The sequence below is a fragment of the Podarcis filfolensis genome (assembly GCF_964270895.1).
Source record: "Podarcis filfolensis genome assembly, chromosome: 17".
Classification (NCBI taxonomy): domain Eukaryota; kingdom Metazoa; phylum Chordata; class Lepidosauria; order Squamata; family Lacertidae; genus Podarcis; species Podarcis filfolensis.
In genome coordinates, this window is record NC_139621.1 from 41,294,788 (window position 1) to 41,307,829 (window position 13,042).

Here is a 13,042-nt window from a genome sequence, read left to right on the forward strand (position 1 = left end):
ATAAAAGCCTTGAAGGGCTCAGGACTGCAGTTCCTCAGGGACTGCTTCTCCCCATATAAACCATCCCGGACTCTGCATTCATCATCCGAGGCCCGTCTTTGTGTGCGTCTTCCATGTGAGGTTCGGAGGGTGGCAACATGAGAACGGGCCTTTTCTGTAGTGGCTCCCATTTGTGGAACGCTCTCCTCAGGGGGTTCGCCTCCTTCATTACATATTTTTAGGTGCCAGGCAAAGGCGTTCCTATCCAACCAGGCCTTTGGCTGATTAATATCCTACAGCCTTTAAAATGTATCTGTGGGAAGGGGGAAGGCGTTATTGCTTTGTTGTAATTATTTACTTGAGTTTTATCTTGTATTTTCTTCTGTGAACCGCCCTGAGATCTTTTGATGAAGGGTGGTATAAAAATTTAATAAATAAATAGGAACTCTGTATCATCCCCACTCCCATTCCAGACTAAGGAAGAATTGTATCATCTCCCGTGCTTGGCCTGCAGATAAAATTCTTGCCTTGCTCGACGTTTTCGGACCCTGCGCTCGTGGTCTGCTTCTTCGTAATAGAGCTCATTGTGACTGGAGTCTCTGCGGTGCGCTGCAGCTGCAATCATGGCCCTGGACTGCCCAGCTGCACTGTTATCTGGCCCTTGAAAGAGAGCAGAAAGACTGAGAATTAAGAAAGAAAAGCCCATCAGCTTGCCAACAACGGTGATAACCTAACACCACCTTTCATTTCCCCCCTTATTCCTAAAAGGAAAAATACTTTCCGACCACAAATATTCCCTTGGGGTGCAGAAGTGCAGTAAAGGGATGTTTTTCCCCTCATGTACTGAAATCAGCAGAACAAAATGTAAACCAGGAAAGGGAGCTTAAGATGTAACCTCCGTATAACCAACTTTTACAGAAAGATACAGCAGCAGCACAGAACCGGAACTGGGTGAATACACTTAGACAGAGGACACATACACCAAAGATGCTACTTACCACCTGCTAAATGCATTTTCAGTTTGGCCACAAGGGCAGCTGGAGCACATGGCAATTCAGCGACAAGAAAGAGGGAATGTGAAAGGGGAAATGGGAGGGGAGAGATTCAAAAGGAAAAAAACAAAGACAGAAAATAAGAACATCAAGTGACATGAGACGGACAAAAAACAAAGTGAAGCAGTGCCAGACAAAATAAAATAAACTTCTCAAAACCGGTTACAGATAGGTAGCCGTGTTGGTCTGCCATAGTCAAAACAAAAATTTTTTTTTCCCTTCCAGTAGCACCTTAAAGACCAACTAAGTTAGTTCTTGGTATGAGCTTTTGTGTGCATGAAGAAGTGTGCATGCACACGAAAGCTCATACCAAGAATTAACTTAGTTGGTCTTTAAGGTGCTACTGGAAGGAATTTTTTTTTCTTCCTCAAAACCGGTGAAAGATTCTTTAGGCAGAAACAGGCACAGTAAAGCAAGATGGCCCCTACCAGACAAGCAGGACATGGGATGCTGCCGTAGGCCCCTGGGTTTTTCTACCTGTCTGCTCCAACCTTCAATGGCTCTCCAAGGACTATTCCAAGCCTTGGAATCCTTTTTCTTTTTAATGCCAGGGCCTGAACCCAAGATACTCTGCATGCAAGGAATGGGCTGTCCAGCTCTCGGGGGGGGGGGGGGGCTATGGTCCCTCCCCAAATGTGTCCAGGTCTCCCATCACATCTATAGTTTGGCTCTCATCCTAAATAGGGAAGGGGGGGTTACAAGCTGTTTTTGTCCTGGGAGCTTTCACATCTCCCCATTGGGGTGGGGGAGGTATAGGAGGGACAGACCCCTTATGGGCCCACCCCAAAATAAGATCATGTTTTCCATGGACTGAGAAGGCTCCCTGGCCATACAGAAGAAGCAGGGCTTTTTGTGACAGGACTCAATGGTACAGAGTCCTGACACCTCTTCTTTTGCTGCCCGTGGCAGCCATTTTGTGCCAGCACCCACAGAATGTTTATCATTATATGAGCACCATCATCGGATTTTTAACAAAAGAAGCAATGTGCAGAAGTACATAAAAAGTAGACATTCTGTAAACTAAAAGAACAGTATGCTTTTCAAAGGTCAAAATGGCCGTGTGAGTTTCCTTGACTAGCAAACTGCTGAGGGCAGAGATGTAAGAAATGAACTCATCTCATTAATCTGGAGAAAGTACTTCTGGGCTCATACTGAACGCCAAAGACAAGAACTGTTGTCTCCTCCTTGCATTTGCTTGGGGGTGGAGAGAGAAGCATGTTGCTTCCTAATCACAGCTACGCAAGAGTCCTGGATTTGCCCAGTTTTTTATGGGATTGTCTCATTTTCACTCCAGAGAGAAGGGGAAAAGAGGTCAAAGCTGCATTGGCTAACCGTTCGAGGACTCCACTGACCATGCATCCAAGGTCTGCATGCCAGCGGTGGGTGTGACCAGCACACACTCACCACCCATCTGCACAGGCAGATGTCCACACATTCACTTCCACGCAGCAGGGGCAGGGGGTGTACAGACAGGAAGGCAAGAAGGCAGGCAGAGACATACACACACTCAGCAGAGTGGCGGGGGGACCTGCAAACAGGCATGCACCCCATACACACATCACTGTGCTGGTCTTGATGGAGGGGTCGAAACCACTTTGCTCAACAATGTCCCCTGCTGCTTGGCACACACACACAAAATAAAATGAAGCCAAGTTGTTGCGGGCCTGGGGGAGGCACTAGAAATTACTGGGGTGTGTATGAATATTGCCTATAGGCTAGTCAACACCTAGTTAAAAGGATCCCTTTTGCAAGCCTAGAAATGATGGCTATGATTGAGCTGGAAAATAAAAACAAAAAGCAAAATTAAGGCAAGAAAGGGGAATGGAAGATGGGCAAGTCTCCCAAGCTTGCATAGTTCCCTGGTCTTGACACCTAGCACCCAAGAGCGAAGAAGTGAGAGGAGGGAATGGGGAAAGGTCCCCCTTTCCGTGTGCACTGGCTGTTTCCACAACTGCTTGTTCGGAAAGGGAGAGGGGGTTTGGGGCCAGTGGCTGGGGGGACAAAAGCAAGGATTTCATCTCTGATTCAGATGTTGAGCTGAGCTGCTCACTGCTCTAAGGCAAGCCCCACATTCTTCAACAAGTCCAAGTGTGGAGAAGTTCACCAGCATCTTTAAGGGAAACGAGCTTGCCTATAACCACATCTTGGAGCAGAAGTAGCTGATTTGGTGCCCTCCAGACATTGTTTGACTCAACTACCATCAACGCCAGCCAGCGTGGGAAGTGGCCAAGGGCGATGGGAATTATTAGTCTAACAGCATCTGAAGGGCCATGGCTTCCCCCAATCTGCCTTATGGTATCAAGGAAGCGAGTGTTAATGTTGAGACGGGGCAGAGAGAGAGAGAGAAATGTGTACCATGAAATCAAGTGCTCAGGTGACTCTGAGCTGTTTAACACTTTTTGTTCAAGGGTCCCCACCTGGAAACATTACATTTGGGCAAGGCGGAGAAATACAAGACCCTCATCATTCATTACTCATGTGATAGGAGCACCAGATGACTACTGGAGACCTTGCACGTCTCTGGGCAGGCTGTCCAGTCTCAGCTACAGAGGTCCACGCATTGGTGTGATATTTTGCAGGTAGAAGCCTATGTGTGAATAGCTCTTCCCTCCAGATAGTCATGCCAATGTGTGGACATCTATAGGCGGCACCAGGCAGTCTTTGGGGGGCTCAATTATCCTCAAGGAGGGGTAACGATGCTCTGTGTCCATCATCCAAAATCTGTCTCTCAGCATGTGAAAAATAAGCTGAAAGCTTCAACCTTGGATCCTAACAGAGGCAAGGGAAGGGGTGGGATAGCAGCCTGACTTTCCTGCAGTCCCGGTCAAGCAAAAGGGGGAAAGACATAGAGCAGCTTCCAAACATTACCCCCAATTAATCTGCCCTCTCTCAACCTACCATCGACATTGTAGACCTTCAGACCCGCCATGTGCTTCTCTGCACGTGCTTTGGAAGCTGTTAACAACAGTGGGTTGCAGACAGAAAAGTCTCTGTGGTAATTTTCCAGAACGACTAAAGCAGCACGCTGGATACTGGAAAGAGAAATGGGAAGAAATATATATATATATCAAAAATGTAGTTCATGAAAACCACAACATATGAGAACAACTTCCATAGTCTCTCTGTATTTTGGCAAGCACAAACCCAAGGAAAGCCTTCATTTTAACCCTAACTCACATAAAGACTTTCTGTTGTTACTTTACAATGCCCTTCATCCCTAGCCAGCAGAACCAGTGGTCAGGGATGATGGGAGCAAAATCTGGGGACCCAAGGTTGGCGAAAGCTGCCTAGGTCACCTCAGGTCTACTCATTATAGTGCCAGGAAAATAAAGCAGCTGTTTTTAACCTGTTTATGCATTGTGTCTGAAGAGCCACTATTGCGCCTTTTAATTTCTCACCACCAAGCTGGTTCAGTGAAAGACTCAGCCTTTGTTTATTTCTATATTTCTTTTTTGTATGTGATGTATTAAAATGAAATAAAAATGTTTAAGAAGAAAGAAAGAAAGACTCAGCCTTCCAAGAACCATATTCCACCCCCCACCATGTAACTGCAATGCTGTTGAGTGTATGAGCAAGAGTACCATCTGCAATGCTTCTCTTAAGCCTCCTCCGACACTGGTTTTTATCCAGCTTATTGTAATTAGAGGACAGGGCTGTGTTGTTGCCGCTGTTTTAAAACTTTAAAGAAATTCTCTCTGCACGTTAGTGGGAGGGTTTGGGTGGGGCTGCAGTAGCAGGGGAAATTTTCTTTTTAACCCTTCCCCCTACACATAAGTACACTACAATTTCCCTGATCAAAAATTATGTGTTTCCCAGAGGAGCCACATATAGGCATCACGTATGATTTAGATCAGGAAAAGTGTTCAGGAGAAAGGTTAAGCCAGGGGTCAGCAAACTTTTTCAGCAGGAGGCCGGTCCACTGTCCCTCAGACCTTGTGGGGGGCCGGACTATATTTTGGAAAAAGAAGAATGAAATCCTATGCCCCACAAATAACCCAGAGGTGCATTTTAAATAAAATCACACATTCTACTCATGTAAAAACACCAGGCAGGCCCCACAAATAACCCAGAGATGCATTTTAAATAAAAGGACACATTCTACTCATGTAAAAACATGCTGATTCCCGGACCATCCGCGGGCTGGATTGAGAAGGCGATTGGGCCGGATCCGACCCCCGGGCCTTACTTTGCCTACCCATGGGTTAAACCTTCCCTCTCCTAGCATCTCAACACCAACCTAATTTGGGGGCAGGGAGGGGGATTACTTGCAGCTGTTTTAAGCTATAATTACTGAGAGATCAAGTAATAATAATTTTATTATTATTGGTGATCTTTCACCACCATCTATTTTGGCTCATAGTTCTCCCTTTTCCTTTATTTTAAAACTTCAGAGGCAAATCAAATCATTTGTTTATACAAGCATTGATAACAAAGCTTGGTAACACCATTTGCAACTTAATAAGTCCTAATATTTTTGTATTGGTTGCTTTTTATTTTTATTGCATTGATTCATATATTATCTATTCTATATTAATTACTATGAGAGCTTTCTCTCTAATAAAACTATAAGGATATAATCATGCTGCAGTTTGCTTGGCCACAGGCAGCTGATACTGGATGATAAAATAATAGAATCCTAGAACAGTAGAATTGGAAGGGACCTACAGTATGGGGAGCTGCTGGTCCATTGGGAGGGCAGCCCAGGAGAGGAGAGGAGAGGGTATCTGGAGGACGAACATGAAGGCACAGGTGAGGAGTGGAGGGAGCCTGAGGATGGAGATGTGCGAAGCAAGCAAGCAAGTGGATCAGGCAAGAAGTCTGGGTGAGGCAGAGCAATCTGAAGGAGGGAGACGCAGGTAGGTGATCAGGGTGGTAGGCAAGGCAAGGAGGAGGGGTCTGGAGGATGGAGATGTGACTGTGCAGGCTACCCAGGCAAGCAGCCCAGGCAAGGTAAGGAGGAGGGAACCAGAAGACAGAGATGTGGGCAGGTAAGCAGCTCAGGTGAGCAATGGAAATATGGTGGGTTAGCCAGGTGTAAAGGGAAGGGGTTGGCCAGCGGGGCAGAGGGTTAGAACGTAAGAAGAGCCTGCTGGCTCAGCTCAATGGCCCATCTATCTAGTCCAGCATGCTGTTCTCACAGTGACCTACGAGATACCTGTGAGAAATCTGAGCATAGGAACACTCTCCTGTCCTGTGGTTTCCAGCAACTGGTATTCGGAAGAACTACTGCCTCCAGCTGTGCAGGCAAAACAGAGCCATCCCAGCTAGTAACCACTGAGAGCCCTCTCCTCCATGGGCTTCTCCAATCCTCCTTTAAAGCCAAGTAAGTTGGTGGCCATCACTGTCCCCTACAGGAGCAAATTCCATAGTTCAACTATGCACTATGTGTAAAGAAATACTTTCTTTTGGCGGGAAGGTATGGCTGGCAAGAGAAGCAAATGGGGTCACAGCCCATAGTATATACACATTTATATGTATTATTCCAGTATCTTAAACTCCTAACACATGCAATGATTTTACTTCTTTATTAATTTAACATCTTATAAAACAGACACCGTTACCAAGCTATTCCATTACAAATATTATTGTTTCTCATAATAGTATCATTTAAAATAATTTCTATTTCTCCTTTGATTCTCGAAGTAAATGGGTTTCAAGTTTTATCAAAAATATACTGTTGCTCTCTCCCCCCACCCCCGATAAAATGGCTCAATTTGGCCATTAAAGAAATGTCCCATTTCACCCCACTCCATTCATTTATTGTTGGTGTTATTTGTAATCTCTACTTGCATGCATATAACCATCTTGTGGCTGTCAACTAAGGAGAAATACGTAAGTTCTTTGTGTTCCTTTTTTTGCTGAACCATCTACATACAAAAGAAGCATCATTGGCTGGGTCCAATGAGGCTTCTGGTTTTCTAACCCCCTTCCTTTTTTTACTTGCTCCTTTGCCCACTAAAGAGAGGCGGCAGCTGAAATGCAAGGAGGAGCAGACCTTAATTACATGGATGGCACCAACAAGAAAACCAGAAAGGTCACAATCATTTGCAGAATGAGCACATGCCTGAAACAGCCCCCTGGGGCTGCATTGCTTAAACCTTCCTGCCCACATCAAGGAGACGCACCACCCTTTGTAACTCAGCTTTGCCGGCTGCATGTTACGAGCCATAAAGGAATGGGAACCGCCCCCCACCCAACGTTAGCGCATGTACACACCCTTCTCTTCCCACACAGGTATTCACTTCTATGAGCAAACACTACCAAGAGGCAGCAAAGAATGGAAACCATCTCAGCAGAGAGAAAAGCTTGCAAAGGCGTTCAGCTAATGAATGAAACAGTGAGAAGGTCTCCCAAAGTTATTTGGCTACTGGCCAGATTAAATGAGTCTAGGTTTTACTGTGGGTTATTAATGCCACAGAAGGGACACATTAGCCCTCTCTTTCCATGCTAATTTCCAGACTAATTTCTGCTGCTAAAAGCAACAGGGATAGCTCAGTTGGTCAGAGCAAGGTGCTGTTAACGCCAAGGTTGCAGGTTTGATGCCCATATGGGGCAGCTGCATATTCCTAGACTAGATGACCCTCAGGGTCCCTTCCAACTCCACAATTCTATAGGATAACATCTCTAATGTAACACACAAACCCTTTCCCCGCTAGCCAGGTCTAAAAGAAGTCAAACTGAGGCATCCATTTCATATAACTGAGTTTCAGTGCCATTAAAAGCAAGTGTGGCAATGTCCCCTTTAAGAGGTCTGTTATATTTTGGGGCCAGGTGGGGTGAAGGGAGACTGTAGGTGGGAGCTGTGTGAGAGACACCTAGAACAGAACCATGAGAAGGTAAATTGTGACATGACCCCCCCCAATAGTTAAATAAACGAAGCAACATTATATTGAAGAAATCTGGTATCAGACTTTATAGGTGCATCTAAGAAAACGGTAGCAGGAGTGGGATGTCTCCAGAAAAACCTGTCTGGTTAGAAGAGAAGAGAAGTCAAGGAAAGTAAGAATGTTGATTTAGGACTACCAACTATACTGAGCCTCTCCAGCAATGAAGCAGAAGGCTGGCAACATTTTAAACAAGCCTTTGACTTCTATGTGGTGCTGGGTAAAAACAGAAATGGATGATGCACAGTCAGAAGACAGCGCCCTTTCTTTCTCAATGTAGTGGACAAAGAAGCAACGTATCTATGCAATGGCTTACAACGTTCTGCCACTGAAAAAAACTTAACTACAAGTTGGCGCAGGAAAGGTTTGAGGAAAACTGCCTCCCTAAAAGGAATGATACCTTTGAACATTGTACATTCAAAATGAGACCGGAGAGAGAGAAACGGTTGAGGCTTTTGTGGCTGTTCTCAGCCTGCTATGGAAACATGCAATTATGGAGAGTTAACTGAAACCTGCCTGAGAGAGCAGCTAGTATGTATTGGGAATCCAAGACAACAGCATCCAGAAAAGGCTGCTGGAAAATGCTGATCCCGCATTAGAAAAGGCATTCAGAATTTGCAAAACAGCTGAAGCAACAGTGCAGGGAATGCAAACATTACAAGGCAAGCAGGACCCTAGAGAAGGCCTAGGAATTTGGAAAGCACCACCCCACAAGTCCACGCAGAAACCAAACAAAACTGAGAGCTCCAAGTGGAAGCAAGCAACTGGAGCAAGACACAAAGAAGAAAACAGGAAAAAGCTGTGCACCAAATGTGGCTGAAGTGCCCAGCATACGTTGCAACATACGCAAGCAGCTGCACTATTTTCAAGGGTCTGCAATTAAAGCCATAAGACGCAGTATCACCAACGGAGAGTTCATGCTCTGCATGGTGAAGTTAGCAACTGCACGGGTGAGGGTGGGGAAGATTTCTGCACTGGCAAGCTGCAAGAGGATGAAACATCACAAGACCAGATCATTTTCCTCAACACGGTAACATTTAAGGTAGACATGGGGCCACACAATAAAGTTACAAAATGCAAGTCAAGCCCCTCTATTTAGAGTACAAGAAGTTTAATCTAAAAACTTTGAAGATAACCCCCATTCCAGACAAGGGCATGTGTGAACTAGTAATTAAACACAAGGGCAATGCCATGCAAGTGCAGCTTGTAACCGTGCCAACATCACCAGTGCCCATCATAGGGTTAAAAGCATGCTGAGACCTAAACCTGATTAAGTCAGCAAACACCACAGAGAAAAAGGTTACACACCTACCATTCCTGTCTCAAGAAATGTGCCCCTAGCCGTAAGAAAAAGGTTGAAAGAGGAGCTAGGCAGACTAACCGCACTGGGCACTGCTGAAAGGCAGAAGAGCCAACTCCCGGGGTGCATCCTTTAGTAATTGTGAGAAAAAGCTGCCTGCTGTTACACCTGGATCCCAAACAACTGAACAAGTATGTCATTTTCTCATTCCCACAAGGGATGAACTCTGGGGATACGGCAGGTGCCAGGTGTTTCTCCACTTGGGATGCATCTGCAGGGTTTGGGCAGGTGCTCCTAGTTAGGGAAAGGGCAAAGCTGTGCACTTTTAACTCACTCTGTGGAAGCTGCTGTTTCAAGGGGCTTCCATTTGGCTTATGCCTGCGAAACAATTTGCACTGCAAGGTCAATGTGATGCTGACATCTACCCATGCAAAAATCTGTGCAAGGCTGAGGGGAAATGGTAATACGATAAGGGTACCAAAGACTTGCCATCACTTCAAGAAAATTATGTGCTGAGTTCCAATACAGTGGTACCTCTGGTTAAGAACTTAATTCATTCCGGAGGTCCGTTCTTAAGGTGAAACTGTTCTTAACCTGAGGTACCACTTTAGCTAATGGGGCCTCCCGCTGCCACCACATGATTTCTGTTCTCATCCTGAGGTAAAGTTCTTAACCCGAGGTACTACTTCCAGGTTAGCGGAGTCTGTAACCTGAAGCGTTTGTAACCCAAGGTACCACTGTAGGAATGGAAATCCAAAAGGGGAACAGACAGTGTTCCACCACTAAGTGGCTTCAATATCATATGAAGCGATCACACGATGGAAGAGAAGGCATCTCCTACTGATTCAATATTATTATTATTGTTATTATTATTATTGTTATTATTATTGTTATTATTATTATTATTATTCACTCAGAAACAATGATGGACAACCAACACCACTCTGCACCAAATGCGGGACTCAAATCCATGACAGGGGAAGAAAGCAGAGAAACAACTCCCCAAAACTCAGCAAAACAAAACAGTATAATAATAATAATAATAATAATAATAATAATAATAATAATAATAATTTATTATTTATGCCCCGCCCATCTGGCTGGGCTTTCCCAGCCACTCTGGGCGGCTTCCAAAAAAATATTAAAATACTGTAATACATCAAACATTAAAAGCTTCCCTAAACAGGGCTGCCTTCAGATGTCTTCTGAAAGTCTGGAAGTTGTTGTTCTCTTTGACATCTAGTGGGAGGGCGTTCCACAGGGCGGGTGCCAGTACCGAGAAGGCCCCCTGCCTGGTTCCCTGTAACTTGGCTTCTCGCAGTAAGGGAACCGACAGAAGGCCCTCGGTGCTGGACCTCAGTGTCTGGGTAAAATGATGGGGGTGGAGACGCTCCTTCAGATATACTGGACCGAGGCCGTTTAGGGCTTTAAAGGTCAGCACCAACACTTTGAATTGTGCTTGGAAACGTACTGGGAGCCAATGTAGGTCTTTCAAGACTGGTGTTATGTGGTCTCGGCGGCCGCTCCCAGTCACCAGTCTAGATGCCGGGTTCTGGATTAGTTGTAGTTTCCGGGTCACCTTCAAAGGTAGTCCCACGTAGAGCGCATTGCAGTAGTCCAAGCACCACTCTGGCGAGACAGTCTGCGGGCAGGTAGGGTCTCAGCCTGCGTACCAGATGGAGCTGGTGAACAGCTGCCCTGGACATGGCAAATAGGCACCAGGAACTGGAATACTGTACAGCTAAGGGAGGTCCAACAGAGCCATAAGAAAGCCAGAAGGACTCACTGAAAGTGATTATGTGTTACTATTACTGCATTACATTTTTTGTTTATCAGTTTTTAGTATTATTATTAAAAAAAGAGGGAGATGTGGTGATATCCCTTTAAGAGGTTTGCTATGCTTCATAGGGAAACCGCCTGAGAGGTTTATGTCAGGGGTTTATGCGCCTCAGCAGCATGCAAGGAAAGCAAAGAGACTGCACATAGCAGCTATGTGTGAGGCACCTAGAACAGAACAGGACCACGATAAAGTAAATATGGAAACTACCCTGTGATTGTTAAGGAACACCACATTATACTGGTGCATTGGAGAGAACATCACAGGCAGTGTTATTAAATGTATTGGGGGGGGGCTGGTTCCCCAGCACGGGGATGAAGTGAAAGAAGGGGACACATCTTGGATTTTCCACCTCAGGCATCAAAATATGTGTTGCTGGAAGCAATTTTGTAAGATAGTTGTCCCACTGTGCCAACTACTGCATTTGAAAGAAGAAGCTTTGATAAGGGCAAGGAAATGTGTGCTGTCTGAATGGCTTTCCTCTCCTGGGTAGGACTGATCTATGGCGGCTCCCCAGGGCACTTATGCAAGGAGAGCCCTTGTGTTATTCACCTTCTCTCCCTCCATAGCTAGATGATGTTGACTTCAGCAGGCTGGAGAAAAACCACAGGCCATTGGGAAGACTTCCCCAGCCCTGACATGTTAGGATTGCAATCCTATACCGACTTAATTGGGAGTAAGCTATATTGAGTGGGGACGCGGGTGGCGCTGTGGTCTAAACCACAGAGCCTAGGCTTGCTAATCAGAAGGTCAGCGGTTCGAATCTCTGCGACGGGGTGAGCTCTCATTGTTCGGTCCCAGCTCCTGCCCACCTAGCAGTTCAAAAGCATATCAAAGTGCAAGTAGATAAACAGGTACCGCTCCGGCGGGAAGGTAAACGGTGTTTCCGTGCACTGCTCTGGTTCGCCAGAAGCGGCTTAGTCATGCTGCCCACATGACCCACAAGTCCGCTGTCTGCAGACCAATGCTGGCTCCCTCAGCCTATAGAGCGAGATGAGCGTCGCAACCCCAGAGCTGTCCACGACTGGACCTAACGGTCAGGGGTACCTTTACCTTTACCTTTAAGCTATATTGAACCCAATAAGGTTTACTTCTGAATAGACCCATACAGAATTGCTCTGCAAGGTTCTTTTTAAAACTCCCTGGCCACCAACGAATTGCCCTTCCACAGTAATTAAGAAGGAAAAACTTATGATACCATGCATAATGGTTGTAGAAAACCAGGCTTGCTGGGCTATAAATCTTTTGATTTTTTTATGGGGTGTTTCAGAAGCAGGCATGCAATTTCACTTTGACGTTGCAACAACTTGCTTCAGTCTTGTCTAGCCTTCTGCTGTGCTAGTAGACTCCCGCACCAGCGCTCCCCTTCTTGCAGTGAACTCAGCAAGTGGGTCATGTCAGAGCATGATCTGGCAAGTAAGGCGGCAGCTATAGTAGTATGTGCTGTTCTAAAACTTCATCAGGTGCCAGGAGTGCTGGAAAGTCTTGTGCATACAAATTTATTCCACCTTTTAAAAATATATATACACCTTGCATTTGTTTTATTCACCCCTCCCCCCTTTCCATGAGAAGCACAGAGAGAGCATTTTTTGAAAGACAGTTTACTAAGGGCAAATCCACTCACTTTCTCAAAAAGAATGGAAGGAATCCAAAACATATCGATATTCAAAAGTTTCAGGCCCAGAGGAGAGTCACTTCCAGAGCAACTCTATGTGTGCAAAAAGACAAGAGTGCATTGAGCAGAAATGAGCTTGATGGATCGGCTATCTGGCTAGAAGTAACAGCCAGGGCTCACCCACACTTCCCATTGCCCCATGCCTAGAAAGCATGGGTCTGAGCAGTTTTGTGTTTGCCCCGCAGCTCCCCCAGAAAAACACGCTGTCTACCACTGAATGCAGTCCATGGAAAACCTAATGGCCATTTGGTCCGACTCAGCGGTAAATTGCAGGTTTCCTTGGGGGGAAGCAGCAGGGCAAACAGAGGGGTAGAC

General features: G+C 45.7%; 1 protein-coding gene across 6 annotated transcripts in view; it reads right to left on the bottom strand.

Moving 5' to 3' along the window:
- Positions 1–13,042, bottom strand: part of VANGL1 (VANGL planar cell polarity protein 1) — a 51,552-nt gene that overhangs the window by 15,027 nt on the left and 23,483 nt on the right. For 3 of the 6 annotated variants that reach the window (XM_083593525.1, XM_083593523.1, XM_083593524.1), the window contains 3 exons: positions 3,930–4,063; positions 978–1,016; positions 507–639 (listed from right to left, as the gene is read on the bottom strand). In XM_083593525.1, coding sequence (XP_083449651.1) covers positions 507–639; positions 978–1,016; positions 3,930–4,063 — 306 coding nt within the window. The remainder of the gene's footprint in view (positions 1–506; positions 640–977; positions 1,017–3,929; positions 4,064–13,042) is intronic. The other 3 variants (XM_083593528.1, XM_083593526.1, XM_083593527.1) reach the window with 1 other exon arrangement.